The sequence below is a fragment of the Trichosurus vulpecula genome, chromosome 6 (genome assembly GCF_011100635.1).
Source record: "Trichosurus vulpecula isolate mTriVul1 chromosome 6, mTriVul1.pri, whole genome shotgun sequence".
In the NCBI taxonomy this organism is placed as follows: domain Eukaryota; kingdom Metazoa; phylum Chordata; class Mammalia; order Diprotodontia; family Phalangeridae; genus Trichosurus; species Trichosurus vulpecula.
The window spans coordinates 97,663,385-97,689,386 of record NC_050578.1 but is presented as its reverse complement, the minus strand read 5'-3'; the positions used below and the strand labels follow the sequence as shown (position 1 = coordinate 97,689,386).

General features: G+C 38.0%; 1 protein-coding gene across 1 annotated transcript in view; it reads right to left on the bottom strand.

Moving 5' to 3' along the window:
• Positions 1-1,352: 1,352 nt before the first annotated feature.
• MAP9 (microtubule associated protein 9) overlaps positions 1,353-26,002 on the bottom strand; it is a 57,391-nt gene continuing 32,741 nt past the window's right edge. The window contains exons 10-14 of the mRNA XM_036764385.1: positions 23,799-23,888; positions 20,826-20,984; positions 20,489-20,634; positions 15,671-15,803; positions 1,353-3,512 (exon numbers count right to left, since the gene is read on the bottom strand). Coding sequence (XP_036620280.1) covers positions 3,393-3,512; positions 15,671-15,803; positions 20,489-20,634; positions 20,826-20,984; positions 23,799-23,888 — 648 coding nt within the window. The 3' untranslated portion in view covers positions 1,353-3,392. The remainder of the gene's footprint in view (positions 3,513-15,670; positions 15,804-20,488; positions 20,635-20,825; positions 20,985-23,798; positions 23,889-26,002) is intronic.

Below are 26,002 nucleotides of genomic sequence, written 5' to 3'. Positions count from 1 at the left end.
CATAGAATCTAGGCAACTGCCTTACCCATAGTAGACACTCAAGTGCTTGCAGCTTGTTGGAGAAAAAAATCTAATAAGCAAATTGTTTCTATAGCTGAGTTTTCAAAAAGAACTGTCACTTCATAAATAACGTGAAAAGGTCCTAAGGCTAAAAAATAAAATTTTAGATTTTATTTTCTTTTGGGGATTCGAGAGAAAATACTAGCTCTGTGTGTTTTTCCCCAAACTTGGCTTACTTCTAACTGTGGGGAAGAATGCTGCTCTACTACCTGTATACTTCAAGCACAGGTTACTTTTAAATGAGAATGAGTTGTCAGCTACATAATGGAAGTGAGTTCTAAGGGTATAGACTCCCCTGTTCCCCCCACACATAAGATTTCCTCTAATCACAGAAAAATACTTAAGAAAAATGAACTTTTCCTTCTATAAAGTTAAGCCCTGTCCCCCATAGGCTGTCAGCTTCTGGGCAGTATAGCCTTTACAGATGGGAAGGGAAAGTGGCAATTCTCTATTCCAGATGTGCAGTGATACCGCAGTATCTATCTTTAGAGCCCTTTATGATTGTGTCTTCCTCATAGAAAAAGTGGTCAAAAGAGGTTCATTCAAATCAGTTCAACTTAATTCAAAAGTCCATTTAAGCACTTATGTGCAAAGCACTATGCTAGGTGCTGGGGGTATAAATATAAAAAACCATTTCTGCTCTCAAGGAGCTTATATTGTACTTAGGGAATACAAAATACAGCTAAGTAAATAGAAAAGAATTTCTCCAGGGAGGGAATAAAGCACTAACAACTGGGGAAGAGGAAGGGTTTAGCAAAGTCCTAGGTAGGTGGCAGAGTTAGGCCTAAAAGGAACTAAGGTTTCCAGGAGGTGGAGCTGGGGAACAGAAACCATTCCGCATGTGTATCAAAAAGCAAGGAAGAGGTGGAACATCATGGGGGAAGAGCAGTCAGATCAGTCTGTCCGGAATAGACAATGTGTGAATGGGGAATATGAAACCAGTTTGGAAAGAGTGACACCTAATGTTCCCCTTCTCAGTCCGGCTCTAGCCTAACCAGGGGGCCTTCTATTTCATCCTACACATGCTAGAAAGCTGCTGAAGTGACTGTGGCAGGGAAGTGAACTGTGCTTCAGGAGTATCAATTTGGAAGTTCTATAGAGGATGGATTGAAAAGGGAAGAGATGGGATGCAGGAAGGCCAATTGGGAGGCTATCTGCAGTAATTTAGGTGGGAGTTGGTGAGGGCCGGAATTAGGACAGAGAACAGATGAGAAAGGCTGTGGAGGTAGAATTGACATTTTGCAAATGAGGGAGAGTGAAAAACTTGAGGATGATTTTCAGCCTAAAAACCTGGGTAACTGGAGGGATGGTGGTACCCTTGACAGAAAAAGGGAAGTTAATAAATAATGAGGCCAAGCAACTGAAAATATACACATTTAATATTAAGTACGGGGAGTTCACAAAACTCTGAGGAAGATTATGCAAATCTTTAATGTTAACTCCACAATGTCACTGCAATCATGAAATCTCACAGACAAAAAGAAAGCCTTACAGCCCCAAACAGAACATACTGCTAGCACTGAAACCAAATCACACTGGCACCATTGAACAACTTGCTAGGTTCTGGTTACTTGTTGATCTTTTCACAATTCAGTGATATCCTTCAGATGATATATTGATAAAGCACTTTCACCAGATGCAGGATTACTCTAGTTTAGAGTTAAAAAGAAGTTTTCCTCCTTAAAACATACTGTTGATTCCCGTAACAGTGCTACTGACTTTGCAAACATTTCACAGGTTCTGTGGAATGAATTAAATCATTAGTGTAGCCATAAACTCCTAGATGACAGTCTGAAGGATGAATAATGTTTTTAATCTGCAGTGTTAATCTGCAGAAGGCTAGCCCGAGAGCAACTTTTAGCCTACTATGTTGTGAAACACTGTTGTGTAAAAGTCTGAATAAAATTGATACTATTTGAAATCCTAACTTCATTCAACTAATGATAACAACTACATTGGATGGGTACAACATCACCTTAAAAACCACCAATTTCTTCATGGCGAATTTCTTTGGACAGCTAAACCTGCTCTTTGGCTGTGAGAGTCCAAATACTTTCTATAAGGCTGATTCAATACCAAAATCTTGCCATACTTCACAATTTTCCTATTACTTTTCTATGTTGGTGAATGTCTTTGGACAGCTAAACCTGCTCTTTGGCTGTGAGAGTCCAAATACTTTTTATAAGGCTGTTTCAATACCAAAATCTTGCCATACTTTACAATTTTCCTATTACTTTCTATGTATTCCATTCTGAGTACACATATTTCATCTGTTTCATCTGTAGCTCAGTTAGTAAAAAAAGACCAAAACAAAACAAAAAAACCCCATGGTGCTGATGAATCCAAAGGGTTGTATGCAGGGGAGGATGGTTCTATTGCCAACTCCCGCACACTTGTCCTTGGCCACTTAGCTTTCAAATGTATGCCCTCAGTCACAAGGAGGACCAGGCAAGGTGGCACAAGAACTGCCACTGTCAAATTACTGCCTTCTTGGAAAATATTAATGGCGCTGTCTTTGAACTCCTGTGGAATTTTTTGACAAATGAATAAAGACAATACTATAGTATTATTGAGCACTTAGTCCCTCTGGGGTAATTATGGAACAAGAAGGAAAGTGAGTTTGGAAGGAAGAAGAGGGGTTTTAAAAAACTGCTTGTGAGTGTCACTTGAACCCAGAACAGAGGTGATAAAGTGCACTTATTTTTAAAAACTGCAAGTTTGTTTTGGGGTAATAAGTGGAAATAGCAAGATGATTCTTTAAAGAGAAGATCTGAGGATTATTAGTAGTTTGATAGAGCAACAGTCTCCACTTACCAAAAAGTGACTTGGCATACTTCCAAAATTCTTCAGTGCAACTATAATAGCTTTAAGATAAAAGAAATGCTACACATATTTTCCAGTGAACAAATATGAAAAAATATACCTGAAAGTACTATCAATTCACATATTTAAAAAGCACCTTGATAATCATAGTACCTTGAGGGTTTGCAAAATAAAATGATTATGTTTCATAAAGGGATCAGAGATATACATATTCACCAACACTAAAGTCATCTAATTGTGGAGAATTTAAAGGGCATGATAGAAATTTTTTTTGTCTAAATGGGAATAATCTACAGCTTGGCTTTTGAGGCAACCTGCTTATCTATAGCCTATATAGTGCTTTCATCATTAAACTCCAAACAACTTTTTATATTACAGCAGTCTTCTGGAATTGCAATTTAAATAGAATTTCCATCCTAAAAATAAAATATACAAAGTGTGTTCACAAAGCTTTTTTTTTAAATTGGTTACTGTTAAATAAGGACTGGACAGGATTGGAAGTAGAATTCTTAAATATTTGCTGGTGCAAGTTTTCTTGGAGAACTCCACTGAGGAAATGATTCAGATGCATAAAGAACAAGATGTTTCTTTTGTTTTTTCTCATGTTTTTGTTTTTTTTCTTTCTTCTCCTAAAAATAAAACAGAAGGCTGTAACTATTCTATAATGCTAATAGTAATAATAATCACACTTATAAAGTGCTTTACAATTTCAAATTACTTTATCCATGTTAATCTCTGTTGACCTACACAACAACTTTGGGAGGTACATAATGCGGGTATTAATATTTTCGTTTTAAGATGAGGAAGCAGAGGCTCAGAGATGTTCAATGATGTGCAAGTCCTTCCAACTAATAAGCAGTAGAGCCAGGACGCAAACTCAGGTTGGCAAAATACATGGAAGTGATGAATACAATGAATACATGAATACTGATGAACTGTGAAGCTTAGTTTACTGCTCTATACACTAACAAAATGGAATATCACTAATTAGCAGGGATTTGGGATATATAATATGTGTAGGTAATTTTTTGTCAATAAAGTTTACCAACTAATAAAAGTTTTAAATTTACCTTTTATTCCAGGTAGGGAGGAAGGAAAGGTCAAAAAGAAAAACTACATTATAATTCTGGACCTAGAAGTCCAGTCGCATGGGGACATGGTGGTAACAATTTTGTCAAATAAAACTATATACAAGACACACAATAAGATATCTGAATGAAGAAAAAACATCAAGTGGGTAAATATCATAGATTGCCATTTGATACATATACAAAAGAGCATTTTTTCAGAAGAAATCAAATTTTAAAAAGAAATCTTTATGTAATATAAGATATATAGGTATGAAAAATAAATGTTTTTATTTTGATTTTCCCTATATCCTTATGTCCACATATCCTCTAAAACTTCTATTTTTCTTTTTCATTTGATTAAATTATATATATATATACACATATATAAAACTATATAGTAACATATATTATATATCTATACCAATATATATTTTTCCCTATCCTTTTATTTCTATATTTGATTTCATTTAGACAAAATGCTGTTGCCTGCCTATTTGTTTATGATGTGAAAAAATTCTTATTATCCAAACATGCTGCCAATGCCAATCAAATTAACTATCCTTTTAACTATAATGTGATTCTAAAACAACGATCTCACCAGTACTTGGTAAGCTAGATAGTACCCTAGTGTTTGAAAGAGCTAATCTACTTCCTTAGGCACCTAATTTATTATCAAGAAATGACAGATTCAGGAGAGGAAACAAGTCTGCTACACAGCTGGAACCAGACAGAACAAAACTGTGTATATACATTAAAAGGTGGTTATGAAGATTAAATATATGATTTTAAAATGCTAATTAATTACAGTTCCCTGAGGACATCTGTGACACAGTCTGTCAGCCAATTCAACTCAACCAATATTTTTGATGTGCCTGCTACAGGGCAGAGCACTTGTCACTTGTTAAGAAAGCAGTTTCAGCAGGGAAGTGGGATCAAAGGCCCAACTGTAAAGAAATGATAAACAGGCTGTGTGAAAATAGAGGCGGGGAGGGTAAATAACTATGTACTGGGCAATGAAATAGAGGGTGGATGTTGAATGATAGCTTGGCAGGGTCAACACAGGTTTTAAAATTATTATGAACAATAACCCAAACATTTTTGAAGGCAGTGGGGACGCAGAGAAGAAATACACAGAAGAGCAGTGAGTTATGGTATAGCGAAGAGCCTAGAACATAGGGAAACAGACCGATGAGGCTAAAGAATAACAGCAAGGTGAAACAAATAGGCAGATCTCATTAGATTATGTCATCTGCCCTTGTGTCCTGTGTGCTGTCTGCTAAATAAATTAAATCTTGTCTTCCTGTGAGGCCAGCAAGCCTCATGCACTGGAGAGCAGAAGCAAGTACCCTGTATAAAAGGTTATGTGTTGTGAGTGCTTTCCTTTTCTATATTTTATCTCTCAAAAGGGCTTTACACCATCCCCAATTATTTCTTCCTCTGCTGGAGTCTCTGACAAAAGGATGACCCTTCTTTCCACGGCCAGCCCCTCTAATTGTGTCCCTGGTTCTGTGTTCCCTCGGAAGCTGCCCTTTTGATTATCTATTTGCTCTCTCCTCTTCAATCTCTTACTCCTAGGGAGTGCAGCATAATAGACCACTGGACCTGGATTGAAGGAAACCTTAGTCTGTTCTTAGGAAGACCTCAGCGCAGATACCTATCAGCAGTGTAACTAACCAAGTGAATTAACTTCTATGAGCATTAGTTTCTTCATCTGAAAAATGGTGATAATACAGCACCTACTTAAGATAATGCATACAAAACTTTCCCAAATTTCCAAGAGTTATGTAAATAGCTAATAATATTAATTATCATTATTTCATTCTCATCTTTTTTGCTGAGGTTCAAATTGAAATGGTCCTTACACAAGTTACCATCCTGATATTTCTTTATATTCAGTGTTCTGCAGAGTACTGACCCGGGTGGATGAAATAAATGCTGTCTGTAACTGCATTAGGATGCAATAGCTTATCTTCTCTACGCTCACTGCAAGCATCCTCGGTGCTGATCCAGTAGCAGACAGGACAAGGATAACCACATCCTTAAAACATTTCATTCCATGTAGTTTGAACATTTAGTATGGCAGAATCTATTAACCTTTTTTTACGAATCAATTATTAAGTCCAGTACAACAGTTAGGTAAATGATAATAGTTTAGTACCTGTACACTTTATTGGTTGTATGTACAGAATATTCTCACTTGTATAATGGAGATTTATCATCTAACCATCCATAAAAGAATTTCTGATGCATAAATCTAGACACCAGGTCATGTCTTGCTGGTATTTATTTGGTAGGTGCAAAGATTTTATAGTTTTCAGTGATTGTGTTACAGGATTTCCCACTGTTTCCTTAGATAATTTACTGGGCTGTAAGCTCATCTTCTGGATACTCAGTGATGGCATCACAAGAACTACCTTGGTTGCAGACAGAATAACCACAATGATATATACCTTGTCTTCTTCATACATAGTTTTGACTTCTCCTACTAGTCTCTATATTTTCTCAGCTTTTCATTTACTGTCATTTGAATATTATGAACATTCTGCATAGTGACATCTATTAAAAACCACTTTTAAGCTTTTATCAATGCTATCTCTGAGTGGTTGTGGTCAATGGTCTTGTCTATAATATTTCAGATCAAGTTGTTTACTAGTTGAGTTCTCAATGACGTAGTCAGGTTGACATGGTTTCTGCATTTCCTTGCATAGTTTGCATTAAGTACAGGCAAACTTTCCATAATTCCTGGTGGTAATGGCCTAGTCCTGAATTGCTATCACAAACTTCTGTTTATGTAAACAAAAATGAATAATCGAGTCAACTGAAATGCTGGAGTAGGTCAGAAAATACCAGGCTCTCCAAATTTCCCCCCAAAACAAGACAGAACATTACGTCAAAGAGAATGCAGAGTGGCAGAAATAAATAAAAGCTGAGTGTAAGGCAGTTTTCCTTCTAGGACAACATGAGAGTATCTTAGGAAAGAGTGAAGGGCAAACACCTCTAGGAAGACTCTGTTGAATCAACAAACAACAAGCCTCAGGGGCAGCCTCACAGCAGAAATTTTCACCTTACAGATAGTGTGGGGGTCAGACAACTGAGTAGAAGAAGAGTGAAGGACCCTATGGTATCTTGTGATGCCACACCCAGCAGCAGTAATCAGACGTGGTCCTGGGCTGTTGCTGTGAGTGAGGAAGAAGAGTGAGTACATGTCCAGGAGCAGAGGAGAAGGGACCTTGCTGCTTGTGGGCACTTGCAGGAGAGCAGACTCCCTGGTTTCAGTTCAAGGGCAGAGGAATGAACTGAGGTTTGCAGCCAGGAGGGACTGCAGGGAACAATAACATTTGTGGAACATCATGGTTGGAGCCCTAGCCAAGTTAGGGGTGGAGAGGAATGCCCAAAATGGCCTGGATAGAGCTCAGAAAATAACAGTAAGCAGGAAAATAATAATAAATAATAAAATGCACTTGGAAGAACAAAAGGTCAAGAATTTCAAAGAAACTAATGAAAAAAATGTAAAGGAAGGAGATTTAGCAGTACGAGATCTTAAACTATATTATAAGGTAGTAATTATCAAAATTATCTGGTACTGGTTAAGAAATAGAAAGGTAGATCAGTGGAACAGAGTAGACATAATACAAAGCAGTAAATGATTATAGTAAGCTTCTTTTTCACAAATGTAAAGGTTCACATTTTTGGGATAAGAATTCACTATTTGGTAAAAATTGTTGGGAAAGCTGCAAAGCAGTCTGGCAGAAACTGGGCATACAGCAATTATCTTAAACCATTTACCAAGACAAGGTCAAAATGGATACATGACCTAGAAATAAAGGAAGGATATCACAAGCAAAAGAGAACATATTGCTTATTAGACAGGGATGGAAAATAACTTATGTATAAACAAGAGAAAGAGAGTATGTGAGATGTGAAAATAGATAATTTTTCATTCATTAAAAAGTTGTACAAAAAAAACAATGCAGACAAGATTCTCAGGAAAGCAGCAAATCCAGAAAAAAAATTTAGACAGTCTCTCAGATAAAGGTCTGATTTCTCAAATACGTAAAGGACTTTGTCAATTTCATAAGAATGTGAGTCATTCTCCAATTGATAAATGGTCAAAGGCTATGAACAAGCAGTTTTTTGATGAAGAAATCAAAACTACATATAGTCATATAAAAATGCTAAATCATTATTATTAGAGAAATGTAAATTAAAACAACTTTGAGATATTATCTTACACCTATTAGAGTGGCTAAAATGACAGCTGCTCTTCAATTGGGGCATGGCTAAACAAGTTGTGGTATATGATTATGATGGAATATTACTGTGCTATAAGAAACAATGAGCCGGTTGGGTTTAGAAAAACATAAAAAGACTTGTGTGAAATAACGAAAAGTGACAAGAGCAGTAACAAGTGAATGACGTACAAAGTAAAAGACATTTTGTCCAAAGAACGACTGTGAATGACTGGTTCATCTTGAGTATCATAAATTTACTCAAACCAACTACAAAGGACCTATGAAGGAAGATGCTATCCACCTCCAGAAAAAGAACTGATAAATGGAAGTATTTAAGGATAAGAGTAAAAAAAATAAAAACTCCACAGCAGAGAACAAAAGAAAACTTAGAAGGAAGCATCGAGAAGCAGGGTAGCTTTGAGAACAATGTGTAATATTTATTACATAGTTTAAAAAAAAGGAAACAGTCTGAAATGGAAATCCATGGTTTTATATTGAATCCTCTCTTTATGGTGTGCTGTGTACAAGGTAATGCTTTTTTTCTTTTTGTATTTAAGTTCAAAATGAATAAAAAATCAAAAGGAAAACAAAATAACCCAGCCACTTGTTTGACAGATGTCAGGCTACTGGCTGAGTTTATGTGGATATTATAAGAAGGGGACTTTCTGACTCTGCACTTTGTTTCACAAGCTCTGCCTGAGGTTCAACAACTTTCAGTGATAGTTAACAAATACAGTGTGGCATATACGGTATTGTCAGTTTTCATTATTGTTTGGAAAAGTAATATATGCTCATTCCAAAAGTATTTCTGTAAGATTTTAACTTTTTTATCATGTGCTCTCAGAAATTCTATTAATCTTTTTCTTCCATTTTGACAAAGAAGTGTTAGTCTTTCTATGGCTGGCTTGAAGGTGATGAGTGCCGTGTTTTGGTGACATTGTATGTGTTTTTGTGTTGATACTTTTTAGATCTCTTGTCCATTTTACTGTTCTTGACTACTTACTACCTGTGTGATCCTGAATAAACTACTTCATCTTTTACTTCTATATGCAGCAAGGTGGTGGCAGCAGAGCGCAGGGTCTGGAGTCAGGAAGACCTGAATTCAAATGTGCCCTAAAATACTTCCTAGCCATGCAACTCTGGGCAAGTCAGCTAACTTCTGCCTGTCTATGAAACAGGAATAATAATGATAGCATCCACCCCTCAGGGTTGTTGTGAGGATAAAATGGGATCTCTGCAAAACAAAGTGCTACATGTGAAAATGGTAGCTATTATTATTGTTATATTGATACAACCTAATGCTTTTCTACAGGTCAATACCTTCCTCAAGACACTTCTGCCATGTAGGCATTTGCCACCTGTCCTAAAGAGCATTACTTGATAGTTCTACCCACCTCCTGTCATGTTACAGTGATGACAACTGTAGCATATGCTGCTGTGTACAAGAGCTGAAATACTTTTTACATTTATTGAAGTTTGTTCTAAGTGAAGAGTTTTCAAAAGATATCTCTTCTTAACATTAAAAACAAAAAACTATCTTCCCAAAATACCCTGATATATCATCCCCAAATGAAAATAAGTATTTAAACTCCCTACATTTTTATTGCATAGTGATATCTCCAGCTGCTTTTATGCAAGATTTGGCATAATACAGCACAATAAAAAAGTATTTGCTTCCACCATCTGGTCATTTTCAAGAGAACAATGAGTGATGAAAATAGCAAGAGTATATAATTACAAATAGATCTTTTGAAGGTGATGGATGAACTAATCAAACGGTTACCTAAGAAAAACAATATAGTAGAGTAGAAAAGGTAAGGGATTAGCATTCCAAAGGTCTGTATCTGCATCTCAGCTCTAGTTACTTTCAGCATAACCCTGGGAAAGTTACTAATCTCTTCTGGATCTCATCCACAAAACAAGATGCTGTCTACAGTCCCTTTCATATGCTATTATCAAATTACTCAATAATCTTTCGAGGACTACTGATTCTGGATTTCATCTACATTTCTATAATAACTTCTATACATTTACTGGTACCTTCTCATATTCTCTACCTTCTAACTGGGAACATTCCCCAAAACTCTGCCATTGGTCCTCTGCTCTGTTTTCTACACCACAGATTTCCTGAGGTGAATTCCTGAATTCTCACAGTTGCTATCATCTTATGCAGATGACTCCTAAATCCATCAATCAACAAACATTTAATAAACACCTACTACTTACCAGGTACTGTGCTAAGCACTGGTGATAACAAAGAGAGGCAAAAGAGAACCCTTGCCCTCAAGGAGCTCAAAATCTAATAGGGGAGACAACAAACAAATACATACAAACAAGCTATATACAGGATAAATAGGAAGTAATCGAGAAAAGGAAAGCACTAGAATTAAGATAGCTGGGGAAGGCTTCTTATAGAGAAGGTAGGATTTTAGCTGGGATGTAAAGGAAGCCAGAGAGGTCAGAGTGGAGGACAGTGAATGTTCCAGGCATGGGGGCAACCAGAGAAAATACCTGGAGCCAAGGGTTGGAGTGTTTTGTTTGTGGAAGCAGCCTGGAGGCTGGTGTCATAGGTTCAAATACTACATGATGGGGAGTAAGGTATAAGACCGGAAAGATAGGAGGACAGGCTCTGAATCTCAAATACAGCATTTTGTACTAGATTCTGGAAATGATGGGGAACGACTGAAGTGTATTGAGTGGGGATGGGAAGTGACATGGTTGGACCTGTGCTTCAGGAAAATCACTTTAGCAGCTGAATGGAGGGTGGACCGGAGAAAGGAGAGACTCGAGGCAGGCAGATCCACCAGCAAGCTCTTGCAATAATCTAAGTATGAGGTGATAGGGCCTGAACCAGAGTGCCAGCAGTGTCAGAAGAGAGAAAGAAGTGTACACGAGAGATACTGCAAAGGTGAAATGGACAGGCCTTGATAACACAATAGATATGGAGGGTGAGAGATAGTGAGGAGTCCAGAACGATTCCTAAGTTCTTGGGATGGTGTGATCTCGATAAGGATTCAGCAAAGGAAATTGAGGAATGGTCAGGAGGATAACCCAGGAGTGAGGTCCTAAAAACCTAGAGGGGAGAGAGTGATTAGCAGGGTCAAGGCTGCAGAGAGGCTGAGAAGAATGAAGACTGGATGCAACAACTAAGAGGTCTGGTAACTTTGGAGGAAGCACTTTTGGTGGAATGGCAAGGCCAGAAGCCAGGAAGAAAGGGGTTAAGAACAGAGTGAGAGAAGAAGCAGTGGAGGCACCTACTGTAGATAGCCTTTGCAAGGAGTTTAGTTACAGAGGGGAGAAGAGATAGAGGATACTAGTTAGCAGAAATGGAAGGATCAAATGAAAGTTCTTTTGGGTGGGAGGGAATGGGCATATTTATAGGCAGCAGGGAATGAGCTAGTATACAGGAAAAGCCTAAAATAACCAACAGAGGGAGCAATATGTTGGAAGAGATGGGATGAAATGAGATCACTTGAGCAGGCAGAGGGGCTGACCTTGGTAAAGAGTAAGGCCAACTCATCATGTGAGACAGGGGTGATGGAGGAGATAGTGGTAGAAGGTGTAGGGATAATATGAGGTGGGGAAGAGGGGAGGAGAGGGGTTTCATGGAAAATGGCCTCAATTTTTTCTGAGGCAGGATTCTCAGCTTGGGTGCAGGGATGGGAAGCCATAAGAGATTTGAAAAGGGATGAAAAGGTTTGGTAGAGCTCCTGTGGATAAATGGGGTAGTGATTAATAAAGCAGATATAAAAGAACTACTTACATTCTCTATTCACAAATTCTTATGTGCAGTCTATATGAATGTATAAATGTAATTGATTTTAAGGGAAGGAAGGCACCAGCACTGTGGGGATGAGGAAAGGCCTACTGAATATGGCAGCTCTTAACTGAAGTAAGCTAGGGAGTGCATTCAGTTGGTCCATGTAAGCAAGATGAGCATGGCATGTTAGGAACACTAAGAAGGTCAGTTTTCCTGGGCAATATAAAGCATGAAAAGAGAGGAAAATTTAGGAAGGCTAGAAAGATAGATGTGGGGCCGATTATGAAGCTCTTTAAGTGTCAAACCGAGGAATTCATATTTAATCCTCAAGGGAGCAGTTGGACTTTAGTGAGTAAGGAATGGCTTTAGATCTGTGCTTTAGAAAAAAAACTACTTTGGAAACTGTATGAAGCACGTATGGAATGGGGAGATATTTGAGGCAGGGAGACCAATTAGGAGAAATAGAATTTGGAATATAAACTGAAATAAAATTTGGGTGAGCCTGAGTAAGAGTGGTAGCTGAGTGAGAAGAGAGTAGGGGACAAATGCAAGACATGTAAAGAAATAAGATTAGGCAACTGCCTGGGTACATGGTAGGAATGAGACTGGGGAACTGAGGGAGGACAGCCTCGGTGGTGTGATCCTGGCACCTGGAGGGATGGTGACATCCTGGACCCTTCCTTCAATACCATCTCTCCTTTTCCAGCACAATCCCCTCACAAACACAACAGCAGCTGCTGCCTTTGTCCTTGCGCTCCTGCCATTCGCTAAATCTACTGTTTCCTTTTCTTTCCTCCAAGCTTACCCCAATCCTATCTATCACTCAAGGGCCAGTTTAAATCCCCACTATTCTGTGAAGACTTTTTCTAACTATCTGATGCAGGAATGCAAAGATGAACAGGAAATAAGACTTGCCCTGCAGGAGCTTACAATCTAGTAATTAACTCAACAGCTATACATGAGATATCTACTAGGTATAAGGCACTGTGCTCAGTGCTAATAGGGACATGGTCATCTATGGTATGAGTGCTAAAAGCTTCAGGAATTCAGAAGGAATAAACATCTCTGGTTAGGACAGGGCAGCTAGGTGGCACAGTAGATCGAGTACCCCGCCTGGTGTCAGGAGGACTTGTCTTTCGGAGTTCAAATCTGGTCTCAGGCACTTCCTCGCTGTGTGACCCTGGGAAAGTCACTTCACCCTGTTTGCCTCAGCTTCCTCAACTGTAAAATGAGCTGGAGGAGGAAATGTATCTTTGCCACGAAAACCCTAAAGTGACCACGAAGAGTCAGATATGATTGAAAAATGACTCAACAACAACAACAATGGTTGGGATGATGAGAGACAACAGCTTCACAAAAGAGGACACAACGGCTGTACGGAAATCTGATCAGGAGGGGCGGTGGGAGTCCTGAAGGGAGCACGGACAAGGGCACCCACCGGCAGAGTGAGGCACAAAGGAGGCTGGAGGGACAGTGGACAGACCGGTTCAGCAGGAATATAGGGATCTTTGATCAGAGCAGTGGGAGATTCACCTCAAAAGGGTTTATTTTTCTGGAGTACACAAAGGGCTTTGAATCCTAAACTAAGCAGTTTATGATTTATACCTCAAAGACAAACGGGAAGCCACTGCAGATTTTGAGCAGGGTAGTATCAGTTACCTTTTTGGAATATGCATTTAAAGGTTTAGATAAAAAATTGACAGAGGAAGAACATTTAGGTGAAGAATGAGGAAACTGTTGATGGGATTTTAAAACTGATTAGATTTAGCAATAAGCAATTTTGCATTAAATTTTACAATGACTCTGTGGTCTTGAAGCTAAGTGACTGAGAAGATGGTTGCTACTATTCAAGGAAATAGAAAAGATGTTTCATTTTAGACATATTTAGACTGACGTGATGGGAAATCCAGGAAGAAACGGGGACTAAAGCACCCTACTCTATTAATTATTCTTACCTTCCCACAAATCTTCAATCTTCTCTCTATAGGTTCTTTCCCCCCTACATACAACTATGCAAAAGTGTTGTTTATCCTAAAACATTCTTCCCTAAATTCATCAAGCTAACATCATCTTCCTTCACACTGAACTGCCTTACAGCATTCTAGGTACAATTCCTCACAGCCCAGTCACTTGTCAATCCCTTGCAATTTGGCTTCTATCATTAACACTCCTATTCTAGCACTCAACTGGAATTGCTGTCTTCAAGGTTAACAAACTTCCAAGTCGAAAATCCAATGGCTTTTTCTCTATATTTATCCATCACCATGCACCACCTGATACACCAAATCCATGCACCATGTGATGCTACAGATCACAATTTTTACTTGAAACTGTTTCATTGGTTTCAGTTCCCATGAACTTTCCTGCTCTAACTCCAGATGAGAAGATTTAATGTTCCATTAGGGTTAATATTATTGCTAATAGTAAAAGGAATCAAAGATTGGATTTGCAGTCAAATAAGCTGAATTCAAATCCTGCCTTTGGTTTACTTTTATGTGCCCATGAGCATGGCACTTCCCTACTCTTACCTTATAAAATAACAGACAGTCTCTAAGATCTCTTCCAGCTCTAAATATTCTTTACTACTACTATTTTTTGAATAATCTCTTTCTCTTTTTCCTATCTCCTCAACGTAAGTTTTTTATGTTGCTATTATTGGTGGTTCTTTTTTTCACATTCACTCCTTATGCCACTAAAAAAAACCCTCTCTCCTATTCCTTCGGTTTCAACATTTGTGTCGATTACTCCAAAATCCGTATCCTTAGCTCCAACCTCTTTTTCTGAGCTTGTCTAACATCTACTTTTGCTTCCTGGATATCTTGTGTCCTTGACTCAACATATGCTAGGCTTGGACATACCTTTCCCCTCAGTCTCTCCACTTCAGATTTCCTGAGTTTCTCTTAATATTATTACCACTGCCATCATCTTGATCACTCAGGCTCAAAACCTTGGAGTAGTCTTTGACTTGTTGTTCTAGCTTCTCGATTACCAAATGGTACAAGTTCCTTAGGCTGGTACACAAAGAAGGCCTTCATCTGTCTCCTTTCGTACCTTTCCTACTTTCCAAACAAAATGGACTCCCTTTGTGGACTTTACCTTTGCTCATTCTAGTCTTTCAACCTGAATTCAGTTCTCTCTATTTATGTCCAAAGCCTACTTATCTTTTAAGCCCTAGCTCAAGTGTAAGCTCTCTATGATCATGCCTGTCCTGGGTCCAAAAACCATAACATACCTTATTCATCTTTGTACTCCCCATGGGACCTAAGATAACTGCTTGTATGTTTTAACATAATCCACATGGGTTTCTTTTCTCCTTCTCAAATTTTTTGAGAATATTTACCCTGGATGGCTGTTTTTGGCTCCAATACCCTCTAGCCTATAATCATATTATCTTTGTAGATATCTCAGTCCCTACCCTCCCTCCTAGGTAGAATGTAAGTTCATGTAAGGCAGACAGCATATCATATGAAACCATACACCCACCCCACCCTAGAACTGTGCACAAACATAGTTAAGTGCTTAATAAATGTAGAAATGAAGAGGGAAATACTTGTTAAGTAAAACTGCATATTCCAAAATACCAATTACGATGCTATAAAAACATAAGACCTATTAATAAATTCACTTGCTTATTAACTTGACATGATACATGCTCATTACAAATGATAAGCTGAAAAATGTGCTTATTAAAAAAACAAAACAGAAGTGCATTAAAGAATACATACCAACCACCTTTCATATTCATTAATAGCCAATTTATCTTTATCTTCTTTTTCAACTCTTTTTATTTCTTGCTTTTTTCTTTCATTTATTTTCTCTTTCATCTTCTGCCTGATGAGAAAGTCTTTTTGCTCATGCCTATTATTACAGAATAAAAGAATGAAATATTACAAGAATACAAGAATTTCCAAAGTACATTTTCCCTTGCTTTTTTTTACCTTGTCATATATTTGCAGAGTACATATATGTGTGTGTGTGTGTGTGTGTGTGTGTGTGTGTGCATATACATATGTATACATACAAACATATCTGTATATATACATACCCATATGCATATATAGACATACGTTTAATGAAGTTGTTTGAAATCAAGAATTTATAACAAAACCTATTAAATTTTGAAATGGTAATAACTCATCATTTTAATTATGCTTTAAGAGTTATAAAATGTTTTCTTCAAAACGCCACTCTGGGCATTAGGTACTACAAGAATAACTAAAAGCTTCAGCTTACAGATGGAAAAATGTAAGCCTATGAGAGATTAACTAGTTTGACCAAAACCAGACAGAGAGCAAACCTCTCAGCCAGGATTCATACCAAGTGTGCCTAATTCTAAATGTAGTGCTCTTGTCACAGGATGATACTATGTCTATTTATTTCCTAGAAGTTTTAAAACAATCTTTTCATCGACTGCTTTAAAAATTAGTGCTGGGGGGCAGAGCCAAGATGGCAGCTGGAAAGCAGCCCTGGGAATGGCTGGAAAGCAGCTGTGGGGACAGAGGAGGTGGCGTGGTGGTGGCTGCTTCCAGAGTCCCTGGCCCAAACAGTGGGAGGAATCAAAGGGCAGATCAGACTGGGAGTGCAGGGAGCATTTTGCTGGCACAGAGGCAGGTTTTCTTGCTTTGCCCTGCTTGGATCTGGGACGTGGTCCTGATTGGTGGTTCTTGGGGGAGGAAGAAAACTACTGTGGCAGACCTTGTGGTGATGGTGGAGTAGAAGTAGCTCTGAAAACAGCAGCGCAGCCCCTAAAGCTAGGGACAAAGTACTCACTACTCCACAAGCAGTCATACCATGACAAAAAGCTCAAAGGTCAAGTAGTTATCTCGGAACATGAACAGGCAGCAAAAACGGACTCAGATTCAGATTCACTTTGGAATCTTTCTTTGCTGACAAAGAAGACCACAAAATACAGCCAGAAGAAGTCAACCAAGTCAAAGAGCCTATATCAAAAGCCTCTAAGAAAAATATGAATTGGTCTCAGGCCATGCAAGAGCTCAAAAAGGATTTGGAAAAGCAAGTAAGAGAAGTAGAGGAAAAACTGGGAAGAGAAATGAGAATGATGCAAGAAAATCATGAAAAACAAGTCAATGACTTGCTAAAGGAGACCCTAAAAAATACTGAAGAAAATAACACCTTAAAAAATAGGCTGGGGCGGGGTGGAGCCAAGATGGCAGCTGGAAAGCAGGGACTTGCCTAGGGGTCTCCCCCAGGCCCCTCCAAACGCTGATAAAAAATGGCTCTGAACAAATTCTAGAACTGCAGAAACCATGAAATAGCAGAGGGAAGCCAGGCTCCAGCCCAGGATAGCCCAGATGGTTGCTGGGTGAGGCCTATCATGCACATAGCTGGGAGCGGAGTGGAGAAGAGTCCAGCATGGGCTGTGCCCAGCCCAACCAGACCGGGAGCCAAGTGGAACAGGCCCTAGCACTCTGAGTAAGTGAGCTGTGGTGGTTACCAGACTTCTCAACCCACAAACACCAAGGACAACAGAGAAGGTTGGTAGGGAAAAGCGGTGGGGACAGACTGAAAGGAGTTCACGGTTTGGCCACCCTCCCGGGGGCAGCAGGGGTGGTGCACCTACAGAACTACAGCTGCAGTTGCTTCTGGCCCCAGGCCCACTTGGTGGGAGGAATTAAATGGTAGATGTGAGCAGAAGTACAGAGCCAGCTTAAGATATGAGGCAGGTCCGGGTTGCTGGTTCTTGGGGGGGGAGGAGCGCTGGTGTGGCAGAGCTTGCTGTATAGAAATAGCTCTGAAAACAACAACACATCACCTCAAGCTTGGAACAAAGGACTCTTTACTCTGCAAGCAGTCACACCCCGTCGAAAAACTCAAGAGTCAAGTAGTTGGTTGGGCACATGGCCAGGCAGCGAAAACAGACTCAGATTCAGACTCAGACTTTGGAATCTTTCTTTGGTGACAAAGAAGACCAAAATATATAGCCAGAAGAAATCAACAAAGTCAAAGAGCCTACATCAAAAGCCTCCAAGAAAAGTATTAATTAGTCTCAGGCCATGGAAGAGCTCAAAAAGGATTTGGAAAATCAAGTTAGAGAAGTAGAGGAAAAACTGGGAAGAGAAATGAGAGTGATATGAGAAAAACATGAAAAACATGTCAATGACTTGCTAAAGGAGACCCCCCAAAATACTGAAGGAAACAATACCTTAAAAAATAGACTAACTCGAATGGCAAAAGAGTTCCAAAAAGCCAATGAGGGGAAGAATGCCTTGAAAGGCAGAATTAGACAAATGGAAAAGGAGGTCCAAAAGACCACTGAAGAAAATACTACCTTAAAAATTAGATTAGAGCAAGTGGAAGCTAGTGACTTGATGAGAAATCAAGATATTATAAAACAGAACCAAAGGAATGAAAAAGTGGAAGACAATGTGAAATATCTCATTGGAAAAACCACTGACCTGGAAAATAGATCCAGGAGAGATAATTTAAAAATTATTGGACCACTTAAAAACCATGATCAAAAAAAAATCCTAGATATCATCTTTGAAGAAATTATCAAGGAAAACTGCCCTGATATTCTAGAACCAGAGAGTCAAAGAGAAATTAAAGAATCCACCAATCGCCTGCTGAAAAAGATTCCAAAAAGAAAACTCCTAGGAATATTGTCGCTAAATTCCAGAGCTCCCAGATCAAGGAGAAAATACTGCAAGCAGCCAGATAGAAACAATTTGAGTATTGTGGAAACACAATCAGGATAACACAAGATCTAGCAGCTTCTACATTAAGGGATCAAAGGGCTTGGAATATGATATTCCAGAGGTCAATGGAGCTAGGATTAAAACCAAGAATCACTCAGCAAAACTGAGTATCATGCTCCAGGGCAAAATATGGATTTTCAATAAAATAGAGGACTTTCAAGCTTTCTCAATGAAAAGACCAGAGCTGAATAGAAAATCTTACTTTCAAATACAAGAATCAAGAGAAGCATTAAAAGGTAAATAAGAAAGAGAAATCACAAGGGACTTACTAAAGTTGAACTGTTTTGTTTACATTCTTACCAGGAAAGATGATGTTTGTAATTCATGAGACCTTTCTCAGTAGTAGGGTAGTTGAAGGGAATATATACATATGTGTGTGTGTGTGTGTGTGTGTGTGTATGATTATATACACACATACACACACACATATATATATATATATATATACACACAAAAAAGACAGAGGGCACAAGGTGAGTTGAATATGAAAGGATGATATCTAAAAAATAAAATAAAATTAAGGGGAGAGAGAGGAATATATTGAGAGATGGAGAAAGGGAGAGATAGAATTGGGTAAATTATTTCACATAAAAATGGCAAGAAAAAGCAGTTCTGTTGGAAGGGAAGAAGGGGCAGAATATGGGGAATGAATGAATCTTGCTCTCTTCGGATCTGACTTGAGGAGGGACTAACTTACACACTCAATGGGGTATCTTACCCAAAGTAGGGGAAAGGTGATAAGAAAGGGGGGAGGATAGAAGTGAGTGCAGATTGGGGGAGGAGGTAATCAAAAGCAAACACTTTTGAAAAGGGACATGGTCAAGGGAGAATACTGAATAAAGGGTGACAGCATAGGATGGAGGGAAATATAGTTAGTCTTTCACAACATGATTACTGTGGAAGTGTTTTGCATATCATGCATATGATACACGTGTGGCCTATGTTGAACTGCTTGCCTTCTTAGGGAGGGTGGGTGGAGAGGGAAGAGGGGAGAGAATTTGTAACTGAAAGTTCTAAAAGCGGATGCTCAAAAAAAAAGTTGCTTTTGCATGTAACTAGGAAATAAGATACACAGACAAGGGGGTATAGAAATCTATCTTGCCCTACAAGTAAGTAAGGGGAAAGGGGAGAAGTGGGGTGACAGAAGGGAGGGCTGACTGGGGAACAGGGCAATCAGAACATAGGCCATCTTGGAGTCGGGTGAGAGGGAAGAAATGGGGAGAAAACTTGTTAACTCAAAATCTTGTGGAAATCAATGTTGAAAACAATTCCTTTGATTAAAAAACAATAAATAAATACATGAATAAATAAATAAAATGAAAAAAACTATCTTTTCATCAATGAGCCCCTCTGATGACACACTGTGGCATGGGGATAGCACAAATTCTTGAAAGCTACAACAGAAGGGAAGGTCTTTTATATGAGCAGTACAGAAGAAAGACCCTGTAGAAGTCAGAGGACTTGAGTTTGAATTTCAGCTCTGCTACTTGTTACCTGTTTGACTTGAGGTAAGTCACTTGACCAAATTTCCTCCTCCTTTATCAAATGAAAGGGCTGTAATTAAAAGATCCCAGAGTTCCCTTGCAACTCTCTGTATGGTTTTATGTATATGATCTTTGAGAAGTGCAATGTAAGAAGATTCTTACTAGACAGGCTTTAGTGTGATTCATTTTTTGGTGCTGGTTACCCTTGTAGGTCATCTACCAAGTGATAAAGAGGGGCTGGAATCCACATCAATGGAGGAAGTACTCTCAAATGAAAAAATCACAGATTCTTGAAATATTAAAGTATTTTAAAACTATTAAAAGACTTAATCATTGACTTTACCATTTTTCAACAGCTGACAAATTGTCTTTTATCTTTTCAGCATAATATTCTTCTTCTCTCTTTTTCTTTGCTCTTTCATATTCTCTCTCCTTTTTGTGTTTTTCTTTAAGGTATTCCAACTTTTTCTCTTTCCATTTTTCAAAAGCCTAAAGAAATCAGAAATATTTCCTTACTCCTTGAACATGACAATAGCTTACTTTTTCCTATTCTTCATTTTCCAAAATGTATTCTATGTCCTAAAATACAATTGTGGTGTGATAACAAGTTTTAATCATTAATTCTGATAATGTCCAACTAAAATTGAATCTCATGAAAGCTAATCAAATTTTTTCATTACCCTTTGTGCTTCTCCCTTCTTCTCAGCATTCTCCTCTTCAATTTGTCTCATTTTTTTCTCCTCAAGTTTCTTTTTTGCAGCCCTTTTCTTTGCTTCCTTTTCTTTCATGGCTTTCCATGCTTCAAAAGATGCTGATGCTTCCTCTCTCTTGGCTCCTTTCTTTTTTTGGGAGAGGGAAAGACAAAGGGAGAGAGGAGGAGAGGAAGTGACTGGGGTGAGATAAATGTATACATTTTATATAGCTTTTATCATTTGTTACACTTAGATTTTTTTAAAAAATAAGGAATGTAAAATGACTATGGCAAGTCAATTATTAAAGAAGTGATTTGTATGTTTTATAGTTCGACACACCTCTTAACAGCATAAATGTTCCAGAGACGACATTGCACTTGATCTCAATTATGGGAGCCCTGAACTTCTGTTGAAATAAATAGTAAGTAGAATGCTAAATAATACTGGAAAATGTTGAAATAAAAATAAAAGAGGTCAGTGGGTATAGTCTGTGACAATGGCATTATACTTATATACATGTGTATAATGGGAGTGGGAAGAGGAAAAGCATTATGTGAAACCTTACTGCTAAGGCGGTGACTAGGAAGTCCAGGAGACTAAGCTATATGGACACAATGATGGACACATTTACCTTCATATGAGATTAAGATGCCCCATTTGCTGTGACATACTGGGAGTATTATTTTTAGGTTGGTATTATAATATTTATTAAAATAATGCTATGGGTTAATAGAAGCAGGAAAGAACCAAAGAATTAAAATGTAAGCTATGTAAAATCCCAACTAAAACCCGAATGTGTCTAATGTATTCATTCAGTAGCTAACTAAAAGCCCAAGAAAGACAACACTCTCAATATAATAAAGTACTACAAAACAATTGGCAATTTTCAGTTATCAAAACTGTGGGTTTTGTATTTTGTATCTTTTTCTCAATCAGGAAAAAAATTCTTTTTGAATGTTATATAACATACATATAAAACAAGATAGAAAAATACAGTATAAACTTGTAACGATGGCTATAAACACATTATCTTACATATTTCTCATAGGCAATAGGTTGGTTATGTTACATACATAGCATGAAACTACTAAGATAATAAAGAATAGAGAAAATACATGTCAGCTGTACGGTAGCACACAAGTGACACTCATACTGGGAGTATTTTAATGTCATGTTCATCACAACTGGATGAATGCTAAGGTATTGGTCTAATAATTATTGTGTAAATCAGGCACAAAACAGGCTCCAAATAAAAGAGGATGATTAAAATTTGTGTGACACGGTACAGATTTTGAGCTATGGTCTGTGGAGTGTTCAAATGAAAGCCATTTTCTAGGAAGTATCTTCATACAACATGGTATTTAGGACCAAGTATATTTTCCCAGTTCAGCTATGTCATTCTACCTATGAGACTTAAGTAAGACATAATCTAACACAATTATAGGAAGATTTATATAAAGTTCCCTGGACTGATTCTGCTCCAGAATGTCCTGTATGTGTTCTCAGATTTTACCTAGCTTTTACCCTATGCTACTACTCTTTGCTTGGGCCCTAGCTTCTCATACCCTGACTCCTGGTGCTGGTCCTTTGCCACTCATATTGGAGTGGCACTGAGCAGTGGTTGCCTGACCCAATGATGTCCACACTTCTGATTTATACTTCCTAACTTCCTTTCTGTGTCCTACCATGGTAGCTCCCTTCCCTGATCTTATCTCTTAATGACTTTTGTCCTAATTCCAGATTACTTTCTTTGTTCTGATCAGCAATTTCTTTGAGTGTCTTCAAACTCTAGTCTTGTCACTTCAGTCCTAAGCTTCGCTCAACCTTGACCTTGACCTGGCTTCTAGCTGCTCACCTCAGCCTGGAAATTCCCTATACAAACTCCTCACCCTGATCTCTCAGACAGACCTTGGTTACTCTAGTTCTAACTTCATGCCTGTCTAAATGTTCTTCTGCTACTTAATGGTCTTGACTCTAAATAGAAAAAAGATGCAAGACTTATCAACCTGCTATATTACAGTTGACTTATTGAAGCTTATTGAAGCACCTAACAACCGTTTGAATGTTGTGCTTGCTCAGGTGCTCTCCTCCGTTAAGGCTTATATTCCATGAAAGGAAGGGAATAATGTGGACCTTTCTAGAGTTGAACTTTGTATCTGGAGTACCTTGGAAAGCCAATCAGTTTGAAGCTATTTTCAGTGTGCTAGTCTTCTAGAAGGGCAGCTAGATGGCACAGTACATAGAGAGCTCGGAACAGGAAGACTCACCTTCCTGAGTTCAAATCTGGCCTTAGACACTTACTAGCTGTGAGACCCTGGGTAAGTCACTTAACCCTGTCTGCGTCAGTTTCCTCATATGTAAAATGAGCTGGAGAAGGAAGTGACAAACCACTCCAGTATCTCTGCTAAGAAAACCCCAAATGAGGTCACAAAGAGACACAACTGAAAATGACTAAAAACAAAAGTCTTCCAGAACAACTATACTGGAGCACATGAAACAAGAACCCGTAGATGTGGATTAAAACCTCTAAAGTAACTGGACTAGATTTGTCTTTTCGAGGGCAACTCTATGAAATACTGAACTCTGCTGTTTTTACAACTTTAAGCATAGTTAAAGAGGTGGTCCAAAAGGCCCTGAGATACACTAATAAAACAAATACCAAAATTCAATCATGTAATTTGCCTTTGGTGATACACCTCCACATAAGCCTTACAATGAACTGGAACAAGTTTTTATTAAATGATGGAAAGTTAAAGTGGCTGATTTTACTCTTAGAACTAATACTGCCAAAGTTAACATCATGGCACAGCTATTCAACACATCTCTAAGCATAAATGTAGAAAATAGTGCCTTTATCCATAACTTATGCTAAAAATTGGATATTTTTCACAAGTTCACTTAATCATTATAATTAAAATTTACATTTACATTATTTCTTTCATTATACATTTCTCCAGATACCTGTTCATTCTGTATTCTTAAATTTTCAGCTTCATACTTTTTAATCCGTTGAAGTTCTTGAAAACATAAATTTTTCTTTACAAGCCAATCCTATAAAAGCAAGGGGAAAAAAAACTATGTGATTCAAAATTTCCCAAAAGAACATGGCTTTTTAAAATCTTAGTTAATATTTTTCCCAATGTTTTAACATTCTTTTTTTTTCTTCAAATTTTGAGTTCCAAATTCTCTCCCTCCCTGCATTAAGAAGGCAACAATTTGACATAGGTTATACATGTATAGTCATGCAAAACACATTTCCATGCAGCTCATTCTGTGAAAAAAACCACAGGAAAAAAAAAAACAAGAAAAATAAAGAAAGTAAAGAAAAAGTATCTTTGAATTGCATTCAGGCTCTACCAGTTCTTTCTCTGGAAATGGACAGCACCTTTCATCATAAGTCCTACAGAATTATCTTGGTTCATAGTTGAGAATAGCTAATTTATTCAAAGTAGATCATCATACAATATTGATGTTAGTATGTATAATGTTCTCCTGGTTCTGCTCATTTCACTTTTCCTCAGTTCATCTAAGTGTTTCCATGTTTTTCTGAGACCATCCTGCTCATCATTTCTTAAACACAATAGTATTCCATCACGATCATATAAAACAACTTGTTTAGCCATTTCCCAATTGATGGATATCCCCTCAATTTCCAATTCTTTACCACCACTAAAAGAGCTACTATAACTATTTTCGTACACATAGGTCCTTTTCCTTTTTTGTTTTTTTATCTCTTTGAGATAAGGATGTAATACTAATATTGCTGAATCAAAGGACATGCATGGTTTTATATCTGTTTGGGCATAGTTCCAAACTATGGTTTGGAATGGTTCTAACAGTACGCTACTGTTTTAATTTTCCCACATCCCCACCAATATTTATCATTTCCTTTTATGTCATATTAGACAATCCGACTGGTGTGAGGTAGTAGCTCAGTTGTTTTAATTTTCATTTCTTTCATTAACAGTGATTTAGAGCATTTTTTTCATATGACTATTGATAGCTTTGATTATTGTGTCTGAAAACTTCCTATTCATTACACTTTCACCATTTATCAATTGAGGAATTGCTATTTCTATAAATTAGACTCAGTTTTCTACATGTTTGGGAAATGAAGTCTTTATCAGAGAAACTCACTATAATGATTACCAACTATGTGTTTCCCTCCATCCTATTTTCCCCATTTATCTCTCTCTCTCTCTCTCTCTCCCCCCCCCCCCCCCTCTCTGTCTGTCTCTCCTTTTATCCTGTCTATTCTCAAAAGTGATTTGCTTCTGACTTTTACCTCCCCCAAACTGCCCTCCCTTCTATCACCTCTTCTCCTCCCATCTCGTTCCCTTCCCAACTTTCCTGTATGGTGAGACAGATTTCTACATCCAACTGAGTGTGATAATTATTCCCTCTATGAGCCAATTCCAGTAAGAGTAAGGTTTATATGCTCCCCTCCCCATTTTCCCCTCCACTGTAAAATCTTTCGGGCCTTTTTTATGTTAGATAATTTATCCCATTCTGCCTCTCTTTTTCCCTTTCTTCCAGTGTATTCTTCATCATCCCTTAATTTTATTTTTTAGATAATCACACCATCACATGCAACTCACACCTCTGCTTTCTAAGTATCCTTCTTCTGACTGCCCTAATAATGAGAAAGCTTTTAGGTGTTATAAATATCATTTTCCCATGCAGGAATATAAACAGTTTAACCTTATTGAATCCCTTATGATATCTCTTTCCTGTTTACCTTTCTATGCTTCTTTTGCACTTCGTATTTGAAAGTCAAATTTTCTATTCGTCTCTGGTCTTTTCATCAGGAATTCTTGAAAGTACTCTATTTCACTGAATGTCCATTTCTTCCCCTGAAGGACTATACTCAGTTTTGCTGGGTAGGGGATTTTTGGTTGTAATCCTAGCTTTTTTATCCTCTGAAATATCATATTCCAAGCCCTCCAATTCTTTAATGTAGAAGCTACTAAATCTTGTGTTACCTTGACTGTGGCTCCATGATATTGGAACTGCTTCTTTTTGGATGCTTGCAGTATATTCTCCTTGATATAGGAGGTTGGGAATTTGGCTATAATATTCCTGGGAGTTTTCATTTGGGGATTTCTTCTGGGAGGTGATCAGTGGACTTTTTCAATTTCTATTCTCTCCTCTGGTTCTAGAATTTC